Below are 21,318 nucleotides of genomic sequence, written 5' to 3'. Positions count from 1 at the left end.
CCTCATAGAGTTTGGTTTCCAGATATTTTGCTAACCTGGTGTCCCTCCACTGGATTTGTTCCACCTTTCGATATCCTCATTAAACAGTGGTGCTCTAATAGTGCAAAAAAAAAAAAAATGGCCAATCTCCTATTAATTGTTTTATACCAATCTAACCCCATAAATTCCAGTGGTGAATTGCCACCAGTTAAGGAATTGTGGTGCTGGAGGAGGATTTTGAGAGTCCCCTGGATTGCAAGGAGAACAAACCTATCAATTCTAAAGGAAATCAACACTGAGTGCTCACTGGAAGGACAGATTCTGAAGCTGAGGCTCCAATACTTTGGCCATCTCATAAGAAGAGAAGACTCCCTGGAAAAGACCTTAATGTTCGGAAAGTGTGAGGGCAAGAGGAGAAGGGGACAACAGAGGATGAGATGGTTGGACAGTGTCTTCAAGGCAAACAACATGAATTTGACACAACTCCAGGAGGCAGTGGAAGACAGGAGGGCCTGGCGTGCTCTGATCCATGGGGTCATGGAGTCCGACACAACTAAATGACTAAACAACAATGACAAATGAATGGATGCTGCCTTTTTCTCATTGCTTGCCACGTCATATGACTGCTGTGTGATAAGAAAAGCTAGCACCAACTTCTGAACTGGTGACAATTTGCCACTGAAACAGATGCTAATAGAATTATGCCAGTGGGCATAAATAACAGGATTCTGGCCAATTACAGTAAAAGGTCAAGGGTACATCTAGCCACACTTGAATGTCATGTGGTGAAGCCAGAAGACTGTGGATTGCCAAGTAAGAACTAGAAGCATCTCAATTAGTAAAATGTAAGACCCTGAGATCCAGATAATGGATTCCAAAACCTTATTCTAAGTTCAAAACCTGAGACATGCTACACCACATAATTAGATTCTCAAAATGCTCCTTGCATTGACAGTTCTGCTCAGAAACTGCAGACTCAATGCTGTGGCTATACCAATGACCTTTTCTTGGAAGCTATTTCCTTAAAGAACTCTGTTCAGCTTATATTTGCCTACACATGATTTCACAACAGGAAATTCAGAGACAAAGAAAGGGAAAATACCTCAAAAGCAGATTACTTCCTCTTGCAATGTCACGCTGTTGACCCTGGAATCTCAGAGCACTTTTTCAAGTCATGTTACAGGTTATGTCTCAGCATAAATCCCAAGAGCCTGGGAGTCATTCAAAATATATAAGACCTTCAAGCAAAAATGAAGCGAAGGAGTTCAATCAAGGAAAAATGAAATATGGCCCTTACAAAGTGCACTTGAGACTTGGAGGTTGGACTCTGTCAGAGAAAGCACAGGAAAGAGATGGCTGTTTCTATCTCTGGCATCCTCCCACTCCTATCCTACGACCATCACTGATGTCTCCTCAGATCTTCTTTTATCTTTAGCTGTGTTTCTTGGTCATTATTTCAAGGCAAGGCTGACCCAAGATATTTTACAGCCTGAATCAGACCACCCAATGACACTGATTCCCCATCCAAAAATGGACAAGGTGTATAGGACCCAAAGGTGGACAAGTTAAACCTATATGAGGAAATCTCTTGTTGGTTTGCCAGTTAAAATGGAATGGCGAAGTAAAAAAAAAACTAACAATTTGCTACCTTTTCACAACACCCAGTTCTGTTGCCTGAGGCAACTCTCTCACTGTAATCATGACTACAGAAAAACTATACAATGCTATTGTCAACAATTAAGAAACTGAAATGGTTAAAGTTTTTTTAATATCTTGGTTCAGTCATCAAGCCAAATGGAGATGCAGCCAAAAAAAAATCAGAAGACTGAGACTCAGAAGAGCAGCAATGAAGAAACTCGAAAAGATTATCAAGTGTCAGGGTGTGTCACTGGAGACCAAGACCAAGAATATCCTTTGCAATGCCATCTCTTGTATTCCCAATCACAATGTACAGGTGTGAAAGCTAGACAGTGAAGAAAGCTGACAGGAAAAAAAAAATGATTTGTTTGAAATATGGTGCTGGAGAACTTTGCAGATACCCTGGACTGCCAGAAAGACAGACAAATGGATCCTAGAGCAAATTAAGCCTGAACTAGGAGACAAAATGATGAACTGAGGTTGGCCTGCTTTTGAAAAGGCAGTAAATTTGGGAAAGTTTGAAGGCAGCAGGAAAAGAGGAAGACCAAATATGAGACAGATTGGTTCCCTAAAGGAAGCCACAGGCTTGAGTTTAGAAGAACTGAGCAGGGCTGTTGGGGGCAGAACATTCTAGAGATTGCTTATTCATGGAGTTACCATAAATCAAAGGTGACTTAGTGGCACATAACAACAACAACAACAACAACAACAACAACAACAACAACAACAACAACAACAACAACAACAACAATTGAAGAAGCCTTTACACTTTTATATTGTCTAGACTCAGGCTCAAATCTCTTCTAAAGTAAATGGTCTATCTCCAGAGGCAGAGGTTAAGCTGGCATTAGAGGATGGATTGTCCAAAGTCCCTGAGCCATTTGCAAGCATAATCTCTTCTAAACTAATCTAATTACTTAAAAAAAAACAAGGACAGCAGTCAGTGAACGATGGGTTGCAACAGTCCACCCTCAGCCCTACTTCCCGGTTTTTGTGACCTATTTATTTACTTATTGTCCAAGGACATGTGGCAAAGCGAACATAAAGCCGCACCTCTCCAGATAGTCAGTACATATAAAGAACTCAAACGAGACATTCCTTGTACCAAAAATTGACCAAGAGGATCCCCATCAGGATGCCTCCCACTCTGTTCTTAACGGTAGTTGCAGGAATGCTTTGTTACGTCAGCTCAGGTAATGCGCTTAAGTGCTTTCTATAGCTGTGTCTGCAAAGTGAGAGTTCTTCCTGAGGGGAAAGATTAAAGTGAGGCTGAAAGTGGAAGCAGAGTTGAAAAAGATTTAACTGCCAGGGACATTTGTACAAGTAACATGCATGGCTAGAGGTTCAGACGGTGCAGTTCAGTGTATTCTGGCTTTGGATTTCTTGATTTTAAGGGTGGGGTGAGGTGCCGGTTAGATGTACTATGTGTTCCTTTATTTACTTTGCAAATCAATATAGTAGCCTTGCTGTGGTTTAGAGGTTGTCCTGTTCATTCTGCCAAGCGGGACCACAGACTATGGGCCCAAAGTCCCATCCTAATGGCACCACTGCCATGAATACATGTATATTTAAATGCTAGTGGTTAGAAGTGTTATCTTTAAAAGTGCAGGCATCTCTGGGATGTTGCAGTGCTGCATAACAGAGTGTTAGCCTTAAAGAATGTAGTGGTTAGAATGTTGGATGAAGACTCAGGAGACCTGAGTTCAAATCCCTACTGAGATGTGAAAGTCACTTTGTGATTTTATGACAGTCATAATCTCCTCACCTGATCTATCTGAAAGAGTTATTGTGGAAACAAAGGGAGGAGGAGGAGAGTGAGAGATTCTTTGGAGGAAAAGGAGGATATCAGTCTAACAAATAAATCCCAACTGTGCTCAGTGGGACTTAGTGATAAATAAGTGTGCAGGACTCCAAATGAATTGTTGATCAGAGGTGGGGTTTAAAATTGCTTTGTTTCTTCAATTTCCCCATCTTGACAATGTATATATCTATTAGTTAGTTGGTTTTATTATTAGGCATCATTATGCATGTTATTCTATTGTATTTTATCATTTATGTAAGCCACCCAGAGTAGACTTTGAGGAGCGGGGTATAAGTCTAAATAAAGTAAAGTGAAATTGGCCACTAGACCTGCTAAAAGGGCCTGTTCTTGTTGTAAAGCCTCTTAAAACAGAATAGCTACTGTTTCCACTAATTTTTTACTTTTCTGTTGGATATAATCCTATATTCCTATACAGCTCTGGGACAACGTATCACCCACTACCACCACCAAACAAATGTCTCTTTGCTCGACAAGGGCACACGCAACACATGCACTAAAGATTTTTGGAAGTACTTCAATGCAGTAATTTAAAGGTCTCCAAAACCAATCATTCCTTATTTATAAAATCATATATTTTTTAAACTGTAAAACGATAGTAGAACTGCTTATACGTCTCACCTTGGCTCAAGCTGTCATGTAGAGGTGAGGTCTGTTATACTAGCTGAAGAAGGATTCGGCCTTTAAATACAGTCAAAAGATCTGGCTTTCCCCTGTGGGACTAGATGTATAACATCAGTTTCCCTTCCATTGGATCCAACTTTCCCTCACCCTTTGGTGCTTGGGATTTTCTTGTGTAGGGAATTACACCAAACAAGTTGCAAAGCTATATTTGGTGTATAGTGGATTGATTTACATAAAAGCAATTTAAATCCATAATTCAGTTTGGCAACAGAGAAGGTCAGTGGGAGTCATAGGAGGTGTATTTCAAAGAAGTAACTTTTCCAAACTCTGGCTAATTGACAACTAGGTCTCGTCTGAGCAGTGCATTGCTACTTCCCACTTTGTGCAGGTTCATACTATTTAGTGTCACCTAAGGGCAAATCTTAAAATGATTTTTGTCCACACTACCTCACTTCTCTTCCGTTTTAAAAAGTTGGCCTTAAGGAATGGATCAAAACTCTTTCAAAAATCTTGAAGAAATCCATGCAGAAATCCTTTGCATCTCCTTAGAAACCTTGAACATTTGATAGATTAGCAATAAATAGAAATGCTCCTATTGAAGGGGGGCATCTGCTGCTAATCCACCTTGGAAACCATTGGCCTTCAAACAATAGCATTCAAAATTTGGTGGAAAATCTAGAAATGATCTGCTGAATTTTTTTGTACTGATTTTTAAAATATGTTTTCCGTGGTAAGGGGATTGTCTCTACACTGAAAGCTTATAGCTGGAGAAACCTTTGCCACCTGAATGCCATCCCTGGTAGAAGGTGAAGCAAAAATATCCCAAACGCCACACTCCTGAAGGTGGTTTTTAAAAGGGCTTTGTTTTGTTTTCTTGGTAGGAATGGGTGAATGAGTTGGTTGTATCTTGTCACAGTTGGCAGCTGCAGAAAAATCTTTAAATATTCCCAATATGGGATCTTTTGCAATAATTTAATTCTCATTATCATTTGTGAGGTTAAGTATGGGAATTTAGGAACCTGCATATTAGACAATCTCCCAGTCCCCTTTTGCCATTTTCTGCTTCACTCTGCCCAGTCTCGCCCTCACCAAATCAAAGCAGAAAGAAAAAAGGAATGTCCATGAGCTGAAATAAGGCTTTCCAGTGACTGGACAAATTATAGTAGTTTATATTTATCAATTGTAAATTAAATGCCTATTTGGTAGGTTGTAAATGATTCCCTTATGTTGGGAAAGTGTGAAGGCAAGAGGAGAAGGGGATAACAGAGGACGAGATAGTTGGACAGTGTCACCGAAGCTACCGACATGAATTTGACAAAACTCTGGGAGGCAGTGGAAGACAGGAGGGCCTGGCGTGCTCTGGTCCATGAGGTCACGAAGAGTCAGATACGACTGAACGACTAAACGACGACAAATATGCATATCTGAGAAACAACTGGATTAGTTCTTCATTTAGACAGAAAATTGTCTTGTTTAGAAGTTTTAGCTTTTGGTGGAGGTACTGATTCAGAGATTAACCTGATGAAATTGATTCAGAAGTTAATATGTAGAGGTAATATTCATGTTATGTTATGTGATGCTAACATTTTTACTATTTAAGAGGTATATGGCATTTTTAAAGAAAATTCTCATTTAATGGAGTAAAATCCAATTCATTTTTTAAAAGAATCTGTGTAATTGATTTCAACATCTTTTATTTCAACCCATCTTGAATTAGGGCATCTTTATATTGAGTGAACAGATAAATTTTTCATTTCCAGAGAATCTCCAGATTAATAGTAACTTCTTTTGCTGTTGCTGTTTTTTGTTATTATGATGTTACAGGACCAGATTCATCGACCACAATTGCACCGATAACACCAGGTAAGCACCAGAAGTTGAGAATAGAATAGAATGAACATGAATGTGGCTATTGAAAAGTAACTCCCATTGAGTGCAGTAGTATCTACTCCTATGTAAGTAATTGGTTATGTTTTGATATAAAGATTTGCAACAGATCACCTAATTTTATTTCATGCTTTCAGTGGGGAATGGAGCAGTGGGGCTTGTTTCTGAAGCCAGCTTTCCTTGTGATGCTGGCAACTACATTTCTAGATAAGTTACGGGGGGTTGCATACCACCAACCAATCTACTCCCCACATGCACTGGTCTAGAGGACAAGATGGCCAGGCTAATGGAAAGGGAAGGCAATGGCCTTTCACTTCACTTCCCCATGCAATCTGAAAGTTGAGTCATGGCAACTGGACTTCTTTCTTATTAGGCTGAAACTTTGCTCCTCATCCAAATAGCTTCTTCAGTCTGAGGAGAGTTGGTAGGAGATCACTGATATATCCTCCCCATTGGTTTCACTTTCCCCTGGTCTGAATAGGCTTGTTAGAAGGACAAAGGACTGGGAGTGAGTGAAAATCCCACTTCTACAATCCTTCTCCACCCATTGTCATAGGTTAACAGTCTATAACAGTGGTCTTCCTGGTGTATGTGGTCCTAATCTTTCTGGGGATGGATGAAAGGGCAGCATGATAAATAGGAGACAGGTTGTATCTAAGGCCTCCTCCCCTGCTGAATGAGGGATTTCATATATGCAAATGTATGGCTTCCCTGACCCGTCTCTCAGGGGAAGATCACTGTTAACAATTGTTAATGACTCAAAACAATGGGTGGAGAAGAACTGCAGAAGTGGATTTTCACTCACCCCCCAGTCAGGGGGAAGTGAAACCAACTTGGAGGATGTATCAGGGATCTCCTACCAACTCTCCTCAGACTAAAGAAGCTGCTTTGATGAGTAGCGAAATGTTTCAACCTAATAAGAAGTCCAGTTGCCGTGACACCACTTCCAGATAACCTCACCTGGATGAGTGAGAATCTTCACAGATATATTTCCCCATGTAATAGGCAATATAAAGGTCATGTTAACAGACCTTTATTTACTATGAACACTGGTCATTAAATAACTAGCATTTGGGAGGGGGGTGTTTACAAGAACAAGTGATGTTATCTATACAGTGTTTACACAAGGTATAATGCTAACAAAATTTGCTATTTTATGTAAGTAAGAGGATTATTACTTACCATTAATTTTGGTTATCCAGACAACTGCACAGTTTCTCTTTTCTTCACTCTGTTTACAGGCATGAAAGAGGTAGAGAGGAAAAAAAGACAAGAACAAGCAAATGGCTGGTTCAATACAGGTCACAACTTTATTACAATCAGTTTTTATAACAAGTGCAGGAATTTTTGAGGACCTGTGTACGGACAGTTTCTTTAAATTGGTATGGGCCAGCTGGCCAATCTGAGAAGGACAACATCTGTGGAAAAAGCCTAGCTTAGAACAACAACAGCATCCCCCCAGAACATTCCTTAGAATCCTCAGAAACAGCACAGAAAATTCAGTGGCACCTTCCTTAGTTTCCACATAGTTGTCTCTTTCTTTTCCTCCTCTCACCTGGCCTGCAGTGCAGTTGTGACAGTTGTGCAGTTGTGACAGTGGTTTCAGAGCACCAAAAATTGGAGAAATCCGTTTTCATTTTCCTATCTTGGCCTTCAATAAGGCAGGAAGTTAACAATGTTGACATATTTACTTTTTATCCTGTGCAGGATTGTCGCTGAGACTGGCCGACACGTACAACTACTGTGAGGGCCGCGTTGAAATTTATTATGAAGGAGCCTGGGGGACTGTTTGTGGCAACAACTGGGATATTGAGAATGCTCGAGTGGTCTGCAGGCAGCTGGGATGTGGGGATGCTGTTGCAGCGTTTCCTTGGCCAAAGTTTGGTGAAGGCTCAGGCAGAATCCTCTTGGACAATGTACAATGCAAGGGGGATGAAGCCTACCTGTGGGAGTGTGAGAACCGTGGATGGGGAATACATGATTGCACCCACAAACAGGATGCCACTGTTCTCTGCCAAGGTATATGTTGACTTTCACAAGCAATGATTTTATCCTGAAAATCCTCTAGCATGTTGGTACAGAGGAAGAGGTTGCTTGACCAAGTGGTAACTCATCACAATGTCTATGTACCTAATGTATTCGCGAAGGCTTTCACGGCCAGGATCTAAAGGTTGTTGTGGGTTTTTCGGGCTCTTTGGCCATGTTCTGAAGGTTGTTCTTCCTAACATTTCACCAGTCTCTGTGGCCAGCATCTTCCGGCCACAGAGACTGGCAAAACATTAGGAAGAACAACCTTCAGAACACGGCCAAAGAGCCCGAAAAACCCACAACAACCATCTATTTACCTACTTGGTTTTTTGAAACTGCACCAAAAGTATATAACAACAAGTAGAATTATTCAATTTCTTGTATTTTCTAAGTAACCTCTTGATGATATGTGGCTTGTCATGCTCAGACTCATCTCCTCCCCCCCCCTAAGGTTTAGTAGTTGTCACTCCCCTTTGTTAAAAGGAAACAGCATCAAATGGGGTTTCCATAATGAATTATCCACAATGATTGTTAGCAAACCAGCACACATGTAGCCAGAGCTGGAAATTCTGCAAGCTAAGGATCTTTCTTGCTGTTTTATCCCTGAATGATTTTTGTTTGTTTGTTTAATTACAACTTTTCTGGATAATTCATGCTGTTCAATAGTTCCAGATTCAGAATTAAGCTCCTACCATGTATAAATGCCAAATAACATTGGCAAGGTATTGGGGTGAATGCTGATCATTTCACCAAACTCCTACATCTGTTGAGTGGTGAAATTGTCTTCATCAACTTGGTAAATTGGTGTAGGCTACTATCAGCTACTCCTCCAGAATAGTTAGAACAATTATGTGAGGCCTCTTGTACAGTGCTGTGCATATGTTTGTACTCCACAGGCATAGCAGTCTGATAGCACCTTAACTGTTATAGTGAACTGCTTTGTAGTTAAGTGAATTACTCCTCTGAACTACAGCAGGGAATTCTAAGGTTCTGCTCAGACTACAAATCCCAGTATTCTCTAGGATGCAGCCATGACAGCTAGAGTGCTACGAGGTTGCTATAAATATGTTCATTATCATCTTACCAAGTGATACAAGCTGTAGGTTCATGCTACATGGCTTATATATATATGTTATGTGTATAACCTAACTGAACTTTCAGACTAAATGAGATATTTAAGGAGTGGTTTTACCAATGCTGATGGTCATCAGTGTAGTATAATGGACAGAGGGATGGATGAATACTCAGGAGGCCTGAGTTTGAATCCCCACCCGGCCATAGAAACTCTCTAGGGGAGTGGAATTGATAAAACTACTCCTTAAATATCTCACTTTGAAAGTCCTACTAGAGTTATTTTAAGTCTGTTCCAACTTGACAGCACATAGCAACAAATGTACCTCTCTCTCTCTCTCTCTCTCTCTCTCTCTCTCTTCCATGGTTGAGCAGGGGTTAGAAGGGGTTGGATCAAAGTCTGTCACTCTGTCCGCTACTCCACACTGGGTCTATGATCTATACCCATCCCTTTATGCACTCTGTTGCTGATTGTTTGGAATGAACCATGCAATTGCAATTAAAGTTGAAGATTTCACAGTTGGGTCATATGCTTCCTATTACACACTGCCCACGGAGCAATTCTCAGCAGTTATTAGGGCCGCATCCTCCTCTTTCACTGAAAGTTTGTTCCCATATCATTCTGGTCACATTTAGATAACTACAACCATATGGTAGGGGGAGTGTGTGTGTGCAGTTCCTGCAGCTTGTCTGCTGGTTTCTGGCCAGGGGCAGAATTCATGACAGAATGTCCCATATGGGCCAAAGTTCCCTTGTGAATATGGTGATGCAAACATTACTGGATGGTTCAAGATCAAACATTAGAGCAACTCTTCATTGCTTGTAACGTAAGAACAGTCTTTGATTATACCTTTCTTGGAGCTGTTTTGCAACATAATACTTGAGAGTACTGTATTTCAGATGTGAAATTCATTCTCTTTGGACTTGCTGTACAAACCAAAGGCTCATGCAGGTTATTGAAAAGCCCTGGCACAAGAATTATTTTGCATTCTTCCTAAAATGCCAGTTGCTCTGATGCCACAGGCACAGAAATCCAAGAACCACTATGTGACTTGCTCAAGGTTATAACATAGCTGGGTTTTCACAAGGCCAGTGTAGAAAGAAACAGGCCCTTACGTATGGTGGTGGGGTGGGGGGAGAGAGACTAAAATTGAGTCTATCAGTAGGACTTTTTTTTTCTCTTATCAGTTATTATGGACTTGCTCTTTTGATGCCAGTTTTATGTCTGTTTTCAATCAAACAAAAGACCTCGCTCCACTTCAAGAAAGGATTAAAGTTAATAAAGGCTAAAGGACTGAAGTTATTCTCAGAGAATTATTACGTATACAATATTTGAGGAGTATTAAATAATCCATCATCATTGTTGCTGCCATGTTTCTAACATTTATTCCTGTTGTTTCTGTCTTAACAGATGAAATATATAAACCAAGTAAGTTTTTCCCTTATCTTTTTGAATTATAATCTTCCATGTTTTTATCTGCATTTTATTGTACAAAAGCCAAGGTTTTCTACCTTTGCTGGAATACAAGGAGCAGCTCAGAGATGGGAGACATTGGATTTTTGGAGTGGCCGGGAATTCTGGGAATTACATTCCCCAAAACTCAGATGTTTCTCATTTGTGAAGCAGTTTTGAGTGTGGAAAGGGACTGTATGTAAACACTGGATTCATTTGTTGATTTGAAGAAGAAAGCTGGCATTTATAGCAACACCATGTTCATACAGTTGTACATATGGAAATTCTGGATCACAAGAAATGACAACCTCTGAATGGACATTTTTCAGACATTGATTAAATGTTACACTAAGAGTGAATGCAACCAACATGTGTGGGTTTGGTTAAATAAGCAGCAATTTTGGGAGAGCCTGAGCAGCATCATGGATATAGAGAATATGGGATTGCAACTCTTCCTCCTTTTGCTGTACTCCTGATAAAAATCACCTCTCCATCCTGCCCCCAGAAAAAGTTGATATATGTTTTTAGGAAGGAAACCTCCATTTGCACTAATGTAGCTTTCTACATTAGTTTTGGAGTAGTCACAGGTAAGGAATTCATTTCAGTTGATTTTTATCAGAGTTTTGTCAACTTAGCAAAATTCTTCATATTTGGAAGAGTAAGGGTTCAATTTTTTAAAAAAATCATAAATCGGATAAAATGAAACAGCTTCATCTATCGAGGTTGTGATGCATGAAGGTTTGTGGAAACTAGAGATCAAAATAATTACAACCTCTGCAGAAGACAAATCAAGATGAAATGAGCAAGATATGATCTGTAGAATTTCTTTCTTTCTTTCTTTCTTTCTTTCTTTCTTTCTTTCTTTCTTTCTTTCTTTCTTTCTTTCTTTCTTTCTTTCTTTCTTCATATAATAGTGTTGCACAATTTAACATTATGGACATATATGAAATATAGGTAAAATTGAGTCAAGTTAAAATGTTAAGATAATTTTAAAAAAATTAACCAGAAGTGGGGTACTTTAATAGCATTTGCTAGATTTTGTTTTGTACATGTGGTGGGGCATAAATTGCATGCACATAAGTGCTGCATTGGTTGAACTTCTCCACAGTTGCAGAAAAATTGTCCTGTTTCCAAGTAGCCCCATTTTACTTGATTGTTCTTTGATCTTCCTACTTCACTTTGAAGTCTATTAAGTGATTTCCAGATAGTCCAGCTAGAATCTTATTCTAGTAGGAGATACTCTTCAGCATCCATTCATTTGGCATTCATACTTAAAAGCAGAAGTTTAAAAAAATGCTTTGCTTACAGAAGAGTGAAAATCTGGGCATAAGCTTCTTTTCATATTTTTTTCCTGGGATTCATAAGGAGAGTAGATCTCTATTGCAAATGACATGCCAGGCAAAAGTGGTTTTATTCCTCCAAACGGGCAATTACAGTTTGGGTAATCTAGAGATAATAACCAAGGTTGTATCAGGACAGCTCAGCCATTATTTCATAGCCCAAATCCATTTCAGTTAATTTTACAGAAAAGCAAACCAAAGTTCTAAAAAGTGAGCATCTTACCTACTTCCATGTTGGCACTGCTTCTGCCTTTTCCAAACCTCCAGCTGGTTTCAGTGAATATTGAGCAATCATTTTGTGTTACTCAGCCATTGATCTTTTCTAAACATGTAGCTGAAATTAATTGTGGTGAGGGAAGGAATTGTTTTGTATAAACATTGGTTACAGATGTTAACCATCACCCTTTCTTCTTTCTTCCAGCTGGAACTGTAGGAGACTGTGAGTTTTTTTGTTTTTTTTGTTTTTTTGTTTTTTTGCATGGTTTAGGGTATTTTCTCTGTAATAATGAATTGAACTTATTCTAATTTTAGCATGCAATAATCACATAGATCTCCCAATCCTTTCTGAATCAAGTGTCCCACATGAGACCGTTCACATGGAATTAACACAATAGTTTTATGAAAACCTACAGATTGTGCTTCTTTGTGAAAAATGTCTGCAGAGATCCTCTGCTTGCTTGCTTGTTTCACCATGCTCCTTTCATTAACTGCCTTCTGTGTCAAAACTGGGAAACATGTGGCCCTCCAGATGTTCTTGAACTTCAACTTCTGTCAGACCATATTAGCCACCATGATCAGCAGTGAAAGATTAAGGGGAATACAGCCCCAAAAATATCTGAAGGACCACACATTCTCCATCTTGCTCTTCTTGAGAAGATGGTGCCATCTAAGGTGTGGATTTGTTATTTGACAAAATGTAGAATTTTTGGAGCATATTGCCATTATTTCAGTGCTGCCTGTAGAACAACAATTTACAGTGGTTTCATTATGTTCATTAAATAGTGAAAAGTGTAAGTGGAAACACTGCTATTTCAACAGGCATTTGGTGCTATTTAAACATAGATTTGGATGAATTCTCCCTACGTGAGAGATGTTTTAACCCATTTATGTAAATTTCTATTTATTTGTTGTTGCCATCTTTGGTGGGGGGTTGTTATATGTTATTAGTTTAGGTTTACAATGCTTGTTATTCTGTTATTGTTATTTTTATCTTATTCTAAAATGCAACCAGAAAATTCATGGTGCACAGAAAGAAAGAACGATCTTGATTAAAATCTTTCATGTCTTATCTGAACTGCTTGAGAAGTTCAAGTCAGTGCAGGCAAGCCGGCCCAATGTGCATGACTTAATAGGCTTCAAATCATCAATGTACCAGCTTACCTAGAAATTGAGAAGTGATCAAATTCTTTAAAACTGTTCTGATTTCTCAACATGTGCATATTCAAAGCCATTTTCAAAGAATCAATCTTTCGCTGTGATAGCATAGAGAGTCACATTCATGTCACTTTGCCAAGGTCCTATTGATTCCATGTGTTTGCCCTAGTTGGTGCAAGCAACGGGTTTAGTCTGGTACCTTTAAAACCTTTCTGTGCTTGTGTGTGTTAAATGAAGACAAATGCTTAAAATGTTACTATACCTGTCTGTAATGTTATTTAAGTGTTTTTTTTTAATTCCCCATTCTCCCCCCTCCCCTCCCCAACTTCAGTCCTTTCTTTGCAGCTCGTCGGTGGACCGAATGAGTGTGCTGGCCGTATTGAAGTGACTTATTTTGCAAGCTGGCGAACCGTTGTTTGCAGTAAAGGGTGGGACCTAAATGATGCCGAAGTCGTGTGTCGACAATTTGGTTGTGGCCATGCTCTGGCTGCCTTGGGCAACGGCCTTTTCGGTTTCGGGCAGGGTGGCCCTTTGATGACAAATGTGGATTGTTCGGGCGATGAATATGATTTATTATCTTGTCCTTATGAGTATCGGCCTGCTACATGTGGAGGCTACCCAGATGCTGCTGTTATATGTTCAGGTAGGTGGTTTCTGTTGTATTATGGAAATCAGCCGGGTAGGTGGGGCTCGTCAGCCATGGAAGGCAGCCCATCTAGGAGAAGGAAAACTCCAATTTCAAACCTCCACTGCCTTGTGGCTATATCCACTCATGGAAAAGGCTTCAGGGGTTAACCTAGAGGCAAAATCCGGAGCTGGAGTCCCGAAGGCAGCATGTGTCGTTCTGCCAACTCCTGCGACATTGCTGGAACCAGTTGTATTGGCTCTTGCCTTTCCATTGGACCATTTCAGCAATGTGGAGAGGGGGGATCTGCTGCTTGGGTAAAAGCCTATCCTCCATATTACCTTACCCGGGCTTCATGCTCTGGAGAGGACACTCCTCGATTCAGAGCATGTTACCATAGTCTCTCGAGACTGAAGGATGCCTATGCTATGGAAATCAGAATTGTGCCTTTCTGCCTTCATCCCATTTCTCCCCTTCTTCATTTGAGCTTGTCTTGTTTAGGTGTGTGCGTGGGGGGGGGGGAGCATGTTTACTATGGTGAGGGATCTATGGTCTTGGTGATGTTAATGAGCTACTGTTCCCATAATCCCTCAACAGTGGCCAAGCTGGTAGGGACTAGCAGACTAACTGAAATGCAATTAGATCTGGACCATAGACGTCCAATCCAGATTTATATAGTGTTCTTCTACAAAACCTAAAGATAGAGTGTCAGTAAATATGATTCAAAACTTAGATATCTGAGAAGTAAGAATATGCTTTTTAAAATAACCAGGAATGTTTTTCATTTTTGAAAATGTGTAACACTCACAATTCTGTTGGGATGGTGCAGCGTAAACACAAAACTGTGTAACTGGTCTGCATGATCATCTGTTGTGCAGGTAACACACTTGGTTGCATGCCTGGACATATAATGGATGACTGAAAAATTGCAGAAACTGCACAAATTACAGTTTCTGTTTGCATGTGCAATATTTCAGAATAGAATTCTGGCCAACAGAACACAAAGTAAGAGTTCACTAAATTTTAGATGCTTATATTCCTGGCACCTTTTTTGTTTCATACATGAACAGTTCTGCCTGCCACTTGTTGAGATCTAGTTGATCATTTTTCTTTGGGTTTTTATTGTGAAAAATATTTATCAGATGTTCCATATACAATGTAAATATCATCAGGCATAATCCAGTCCACTTAAGCAATGGTATACTGCATGACCGGTTGGACCATTTCTAGTTTGTGGTAATATCTCACTTTGCAAGCTTAAAAAATGCTCAACCTCCCATGCAATGGATTACTGAGCAAGTGGAAGCAATGAACAGGATTTTACCCACTTTATGCAACTCAGCTATCTATTCCACAGGAAGATTTTTATTCAGCCCCTTAGTCTCCAAGAACACTTCTGAGTGAGATGTGTGGAGTTCATCACATTGAAATGATTCATGAGCAAACACACACACACACACACACACACACACACACACACACACAGGAAGCCACATGGTGCAAATGTAGAAGAATGTGATCCCCTTAATAGACCATTCGGGAGGGGGGGAGGGATCAAACAATTAATGTAAATTTCTGTGGATTACAAATCCTCCTGCATGCCTGATGTAACAGAAGTTTGTGGACAGTAGAGAAAAATAACAAATAAATGTCCCAAAAAATCATGGCAAAAGTTAACCAGGCATCCTCTTAAGGTGAGTTTAAAACTGTTTAAAGCTGCATTAGACCACATCCCCAAAGCTTGCCTGGAACCAACTACACCCTACCTCTTAACATTTATTGTGGTGCTCTGTTTGGGCAATGTTGTTGTAATAGCAGTCAAACAACAACAAAAGTGGCAGCCTAAAATTGCTGTTTGGCACAACTTTTCTTCCCCCCCTTTTTTTTTAAATAAACAAATTGGGGAGTGATAGTTGGTGGTGCATCCATTTGGACAGTATAGCTTTGCCTTTTTTTTTTTCCTTTTTTATTTATGGTTTTTGTTTGTCTGTTTTTGCAAATAAGTGCTCTCTCTCCTCCTGCTACTACAGAGAGTCCAGCAATTTAATGAAATCTTTTCACATATTTCCTGAATATTCAGTCTTATTTCCATTCACAGATTCTGGAGTGGCACCACCTGATCTGCAAGGTAATGTGGATTTCTCTTTTATCACTGTTTCAATGTATTTTGAACACTCTTCATTGTCTATTGAAACCTTGGTATGTCAGTGTGCAGTCCAGATTGCTAAGGATTTTATATGATTAAATCCAAGAGTTTTGGGTGAAGGAACAATATGTCTGGGAAGCCAATGCAAACTATAGATAATACCAAATGTACTAGTGCTGAGTCTTTTGAGCTGCCAATGAAATTCAGCAAGGCTCTGAAGCTAGTTCAATCAGCACATTTAACAGTTCTTGCTAGAGAGTATAAAAAATTTAATATTCAACAACTGTGCATGACACCATGATATTAACCACTGTGGTATGTCCATGTGAAAACAGGAGAGGCTGCTACCAAATTTGAACAGATCTAGATTTTTAAAGCATATACCAGAAATACGGTGCGAGGCTGCCAGTGCAGTTTCAGAGATGAAAGAAGATGACCAACATGACTGCACCCTCCAGTTGATGATGGAACACTTGCAGTAAATCTGATTAAATACTTAACTGCACCCACAGTAGTTGTAGTGCTTGTTTCTATTGCAGCCATCACAAAGTTAACTGAGATTGCAGTCCTCCACACAAGACGAAAACATACATTCAGAGAAATCTGTATCCAGAAAGAGTGCCCCCTCAAGTGGTGAAAAAGGTGCAATTGTGAAAACAAATTAAAAAGAGACACAAGTGTGTCATTTGAATTGTCTATGAAATGTAAACCATTACTCCCTTTGCATGTCTAATTCCAGAGTCATACGTAACACAGCGTATCACATTGCTGGGGAGAAAGCACTTTAGTTGGAGGAAAGATTCATTTTTCTGAATATGTACTTTGGCATGTTGCTACCTGGGAGTAAGACTCATTGAACTCAATGGCACAGACTTCAAAGTAAACATGTAGAGGAGAGTATTACTAGCTTTCTGGGGGAAAATCCATAATACAATAAGACATATGTATCTGCAGAAAACAATACAGTTGTCTCTTTGAATGTGTGTGATCATCTCTCTCGTAGTTTTAGTTTAATGGAAGCAGTCATCATGAAGTCTAAAACTAAGCATCTATGTTCTGTTGCAGATTTTGCCATACAATTGGTCAATTCTTCTAACCGTTGTGAGGGGCGAATTGAAGTTTATTACAACGGCACATGGGGAACAGTTTGCGATGATGACTGGGACATCAATGATGCCCGAGTTGTTTGCAGGGAGATTGGATGTGGAGATGCTATTTCAGCGCTAGGAGAGGCTCCTTTTGGTGAAGGAAATGGAAACATCTGGCTTTCTAACTTGCAGTGCAAGGGCACTGAGTCTCACCTATGGCAGTGCAAACACTTGGGCTGGGGAACCCATGGGTGCCACAGTATTGAAGTTGCCGGAATCATCTGTAAAGGTAAACTTTAGGTTTTCATGCCTCTGATGTTTAAACTTGTATTTCCAGTCTTTCCCCTCTTCCTTACCCAGAAGGGAAAATTATAATGTGGATGTTGGAAGTAGAGACATTTTGAACAGTTTAGCACAGAAATGTGACACAAGTCAGTTTTTCTTAGGGACAAATTATTGGGGATAGCAGCAAACTCTTTCTGCTCTTCCTGAAACAACATGTATCTTTTGGATATTTCTTTTTGTATGTGTGTATGTGTGTGTGTGGTAATTAAAGGCAGAAAAATGAGGTTTATACTCTCAGCTAAACAGTTAATAGGCAGCAGCCCTATAGGCTATAGCTAAGTAACCCAAGGAACAAATTCTATAGGCAAGGGCTGGGGGCGATACCTTTATTTGACCACTAAAATTAGGTAAAACACTACGTTTTAACTGTGCAGGTCTTCATCAGTCTGGGCAGCATTGGGCATGGGCAGTGCTGAAAAAAACATCAAAAGTCCAAAAGTTTTAGGTTGATGTCCATGCCAGGTAGAAAGTTTGAAAAGGGGGCAGAGTGTAGGTTTCAAATTTGTTCCTTGCTGGTGTTGAATGGAGTATCATTCCCAAACTCTTGTCATTCAGTTCTCTTCCTCTCCCGCACTGCCTCACTTCAAAACACAATGTTTCTTTTTTGCTGAGGATTGGGGTTTATTGATATGTAGCAGATCCTGTATCAGAGACATTGGGGTAAAATTTAGTCTACAGAGTAGCTGAGCCAGTTCTAGCCAAATCAGCAGTATTACCTACTGGCTGGAGGAAGATGTTGTCCTCGGTTTACAATGGATTCTTCATATTGCCATGACATTGTCCACACCTGATGAACAACCATACACAGTCCAGCAGGTGGCATTCTAGGTTTCAATTTTTAAGCAGTCTCCATGTCTTCTAATTCCATCAGGTATTTCATTCTTTCCAACCACCGTTCCACCATTCCTAGTTGAAATTTATAAAACAAAGAGAGAAATCCAAGGATCTCAGGTGGCAGGGCACAGAAAGATTAAAGTTCAAATCATATCAGCCATGATACCATCTGCAAAAATCCAAGGATTTTTAGCTCAGTGACTCACTTTGATTGAAATTTTTGCTAGATAGTTCTAAAGCACTCCTTTGAACTTCCGCAAACTTTCTGTCTGATGTTCCATCTGCCATGGTGACTAGGAATACTGTCATGAGTATGAAGAAAGTTGTTTAAAAGGTGTAACATCATTTGGGTTTCAGGATCAAATCTACAGTGAAAATCTGATCTCTCCATAAATACATCTCCACTTTTTGCATGTACCATCATGCACAGAGGAGCAGAACAACACTGTATCAGACATAGTAAATCTTTTTGCACCCCCTTCTAGGTCAAATGCCTCAAAGCATACTGTAGCTGGACTGGCAAAATATGAAAGAAAATTACCATCATGTTAGTCATCATTCTGTGTCATGTTAGTGACTGCCAAGTTAAAGGTACAGGAGTTAGATCTAAAAAGAAGTGTTTAACAAAGCCAAAACACGGTCTCTGCCACATGTCCTATCACTTGCCAATGAAATAAAATATTTCAGACAGAGATGCCTGTAGTAACAGGACACTCTTTCCAGTTGTTTGGCATGTAGTGGCTGAACTGAGAACACAGGAATATACTAGAGATGCAGCATTCAGCAGTATCTTGCAGTACAGGATAGAAAATGTGTCTCTGTTTATATAGCCACAGTGCACAATCATTCTTGGAACATAATTGTCTCTCATTGCATTTACAGGACACAAGGACTGTCATTGTTAGCTGTGCATTGTTACAGCAAATATGCAGTGCAGGCAATTCAGTACAGTGACTTTAGAAGCTTACGTTAATATGCATTGACTGAATCCTCACATGAATGGACTTCTGGGTCTGGAATGAGCCACCAATCCAGAGCTCATTTAACTACTAAGTCAATATATGCACCAGCAGCAAATGATTCAACAGTCCTCTGATAATATGTTAGAATCACAATCAATGATTGTGTTCAGTTTGAGAAAATATAGAGCAGAAACCTCTTCACTGTAAAGAAAATCTTTGTTAAATATAAATTAGTACCCATCTCCTAATCTAAAGATTCTTGTTCAGAAGCCATTTATATCTATTGTATTTAAAAAGTGTTTTGGCTTTCAGATAAAGGAGGCATTGAATATATGGGGCAATGTACAAGGTCTTGACGAAGGCATATGATCAGGAAAACACAAACAAAGATATTGTTAGAATTCTTTTAATTCAACTAGGAAAATACAATATTCTTTTTTTAAAAAAACTCAGCATGGATTCAGTAAGGAAAAGTCCTTCGGGTTGTATGTGTACAATTCAGCAGTTATTTCCAAACATGTTAGCTATCTATCTTTCTTATTAACAATTGCGTTTCCATGAAAATGTAAGCTGTAGAAAGAATGAATACAGCAGAATATGATTTAGCCATGGTTTTACTTTCAAGAAGTCTTGGTTCAAAGTAATAACTTTTACAGCCGAGAAGGGATCAAATATTGACCACTGAAGATAGAGGAACAGGTGGGGCAGCCAAGAGATAGCACATAGCATACATTAAGAACAGCAGAAGTATCATCCTGAAAATTGCATAGGTTGTGTGACTCAAACCTATATGAAATTAGTTGATTGGCCAATACAGTTCCACTGAGCATGTGGATTTTTGGTCAAAAGTCTATTTCCTGTACCAGTACAGATATAATATAATTAGTCCACTGCTTGTTCTTAACAGAGAACATGAAATCCAGCTCATGTTTCTATTTAAGGGTCAATCTCATCAGGAATCACGGTTAGAATAATGTCTTCATTTCCCCTGCGTACTACCAGGCTGAGTGTATTGTCCTTTTTGATAATGTCACTGACATCATTGGCTGACAGGATTGGTTGTCCATTGATGCTTATAATCACATCATTTTCTTTCAGGCCTCCCCTGAAATACAAAAAGGAAGAGAGAGAAACACGTTACCCTTAACAGAAAGAATCATACCTGCTTTTTGTAACCAGAACCTTCAGGAGATGGGATCCAGACATCTATGCAAAAACACAACTAAAGAGCAAAGCATGCAACACTGCACCCCTCAATGTATGTTCAATATAGTTCAGACTATCTATGTTAAACACGCAGAAAGAAAAGCAAAATAATGCCCTCGTGGTAAAGAGGGGACACTTCTCGCCCCTCACTGAAAGATAGTTGAGAAGATTGTACAGTCAGTGTTTGCTCCTCTATGATGCTGACCTCTCGAGGAGAATTGGGGTTGTGAACCACCATCTCTGGGTGGAACTAGGTTGGAGAAAACTATATGAGTTGTGGTCGTAATCTAGGATTTGTTAACCAGAGCTGTTCAGAAGGAGAAATTCTGAAAGGCTGGCCAAAAAGATGGGTGAAATTCTGCCTTTCTAAGACCTTAAGAGTTCTAACATTAAATAATTGTTTCTTTCCAGTTCTTCAGCTGATGGAATTTTCGTTTCTTTACTTGTATGCTTTAGATTTTTCTTGTTTTTTTATGATTTAAGTGCAATTAAAGAGTGAATTTCAAAAAATATTGGGTCACATTATTTCTACTAGCCACTGGCTTCCTTCCTCTCCCTCCACCCCCATACCATGAGTATTTGTTTCTGACAGAGAAATCAAGAGCAAATCTCTATGTCAAATGGAATTGTCATTGCTCTTTTAGCAGAAGTCACTGTTGACAATGCAAGCAAATGGGAACAATATGCCACCTTTTCTCTCCTGGATCATTTTGTCCTGTCTTGTAGACAAACTCAGACTCTGAATTACGGAAATTTTAGCCCAGCTAATGGGATTAGACATGATTCATCCCCTAAACATGAGGTTGCAGTCACAAGCCTCTCTCATGCAAAGAGAAATGCCTTACACAAGCACTCATTTGCAACAAATATTTTTCAGAAGTATTACTATTTTGGAGGGC

The 21,318-nt window shown here is 39.5% G+C and overlaps 2 protein-coding genes across 2 annotated transcripts in view; one reads left to right on the top strand and one right to left on the bottom strand.

Annotated features, from left to right (window-relative positions):
• Positions 1 to 2,664: 2,664 nt before the first annotated feature.
• Positions 2,665 to 20,929, top strand: LOC110075340 (scavenger receptor cysteine-rich domain-containing protein DMBT1). The gene is made up of 9 exons (XM_072995444.2): positions 2,665 to 2,810; positions 5,885 to 5,923; positions 7,655 to 7,966; positions 10,458 to 10,475; positions 12,261 to 12,278; positions 13,545 to 13,856; positions 15,937 to 15,966; positions 17,050 to 17,361; positions 20,312 to 20,929. The coding sequence occupies exons 1-9, from the start codon at positions 2,753 to 2,755 to the stop codon at positions 20,320 to 20,322; spliced, it is 1,110 nt and encodes a 369-aa protein (XP_072851545.2). The 5' UTR covers positions 2,665 to 2,752; the 3' UTR covers positions 20,323 to 20,929.
• Positions 19,604 to 21,318, bottom strand: part of HTRA1 (HtrA serine peptidase 1) — a 60,069-nt gene continuing 58,354 nt past the window's right edge. Inside the window, exon 9 of the mRNA XM_072995443.2 lies at positions 19,604 to 20,318. Coding sequence (XP_072851544.2) covers positions 20,150 to 20,318 — 169 coding nt within the window. The 3' untranslated portion in view covers positions 19,604 to 20,149. The remainder of the gene's footprint in view (positions 20,319 to 21,318) is intronic.

The sequence above is a fragment of the Pogona vitticeps genome, chromosome 3 (genome assembly GCF_051106095.1).
Source record: "Pogona vitticeps strain Pit_001003342236 chromosome 3, PviZW2.1, whole genome shotgun sequence".
Lineage (NCBI taxonomy): Eukaryota > Metazoa > Chordata > Lepidosauria > Squamata > Agamidae > Pogona > Pogona vitticeps.
This window is presented reverse-complemented; position numbering and strand designations above follow the sequence as displayed.

Bases quoted from the DNA above. Each gene is read 5' to 3' on its own strand.
- LOC110075340 (XM_072995444.2), top strand. From the start codon at position 2,753: ATGCCTCCCACTCTGTTCTTAACGGTAGTTGCAGGAATGCTTTGTTAC. The intron at 2,811-5,884 runs GTAATGCGCTTA...ATGATGTTACAG, and splicing joins GCTTTGTTACGTCAGCTCAG to GACCAGATTCATCGACCACA. The intron at 5,924-7,654 runs GTAAGCACCAGA...TATCCTGTGCAG, and splicing joins AATTGCACCGATAACACCAG to GATTGTCGCTGAGACTGGCC.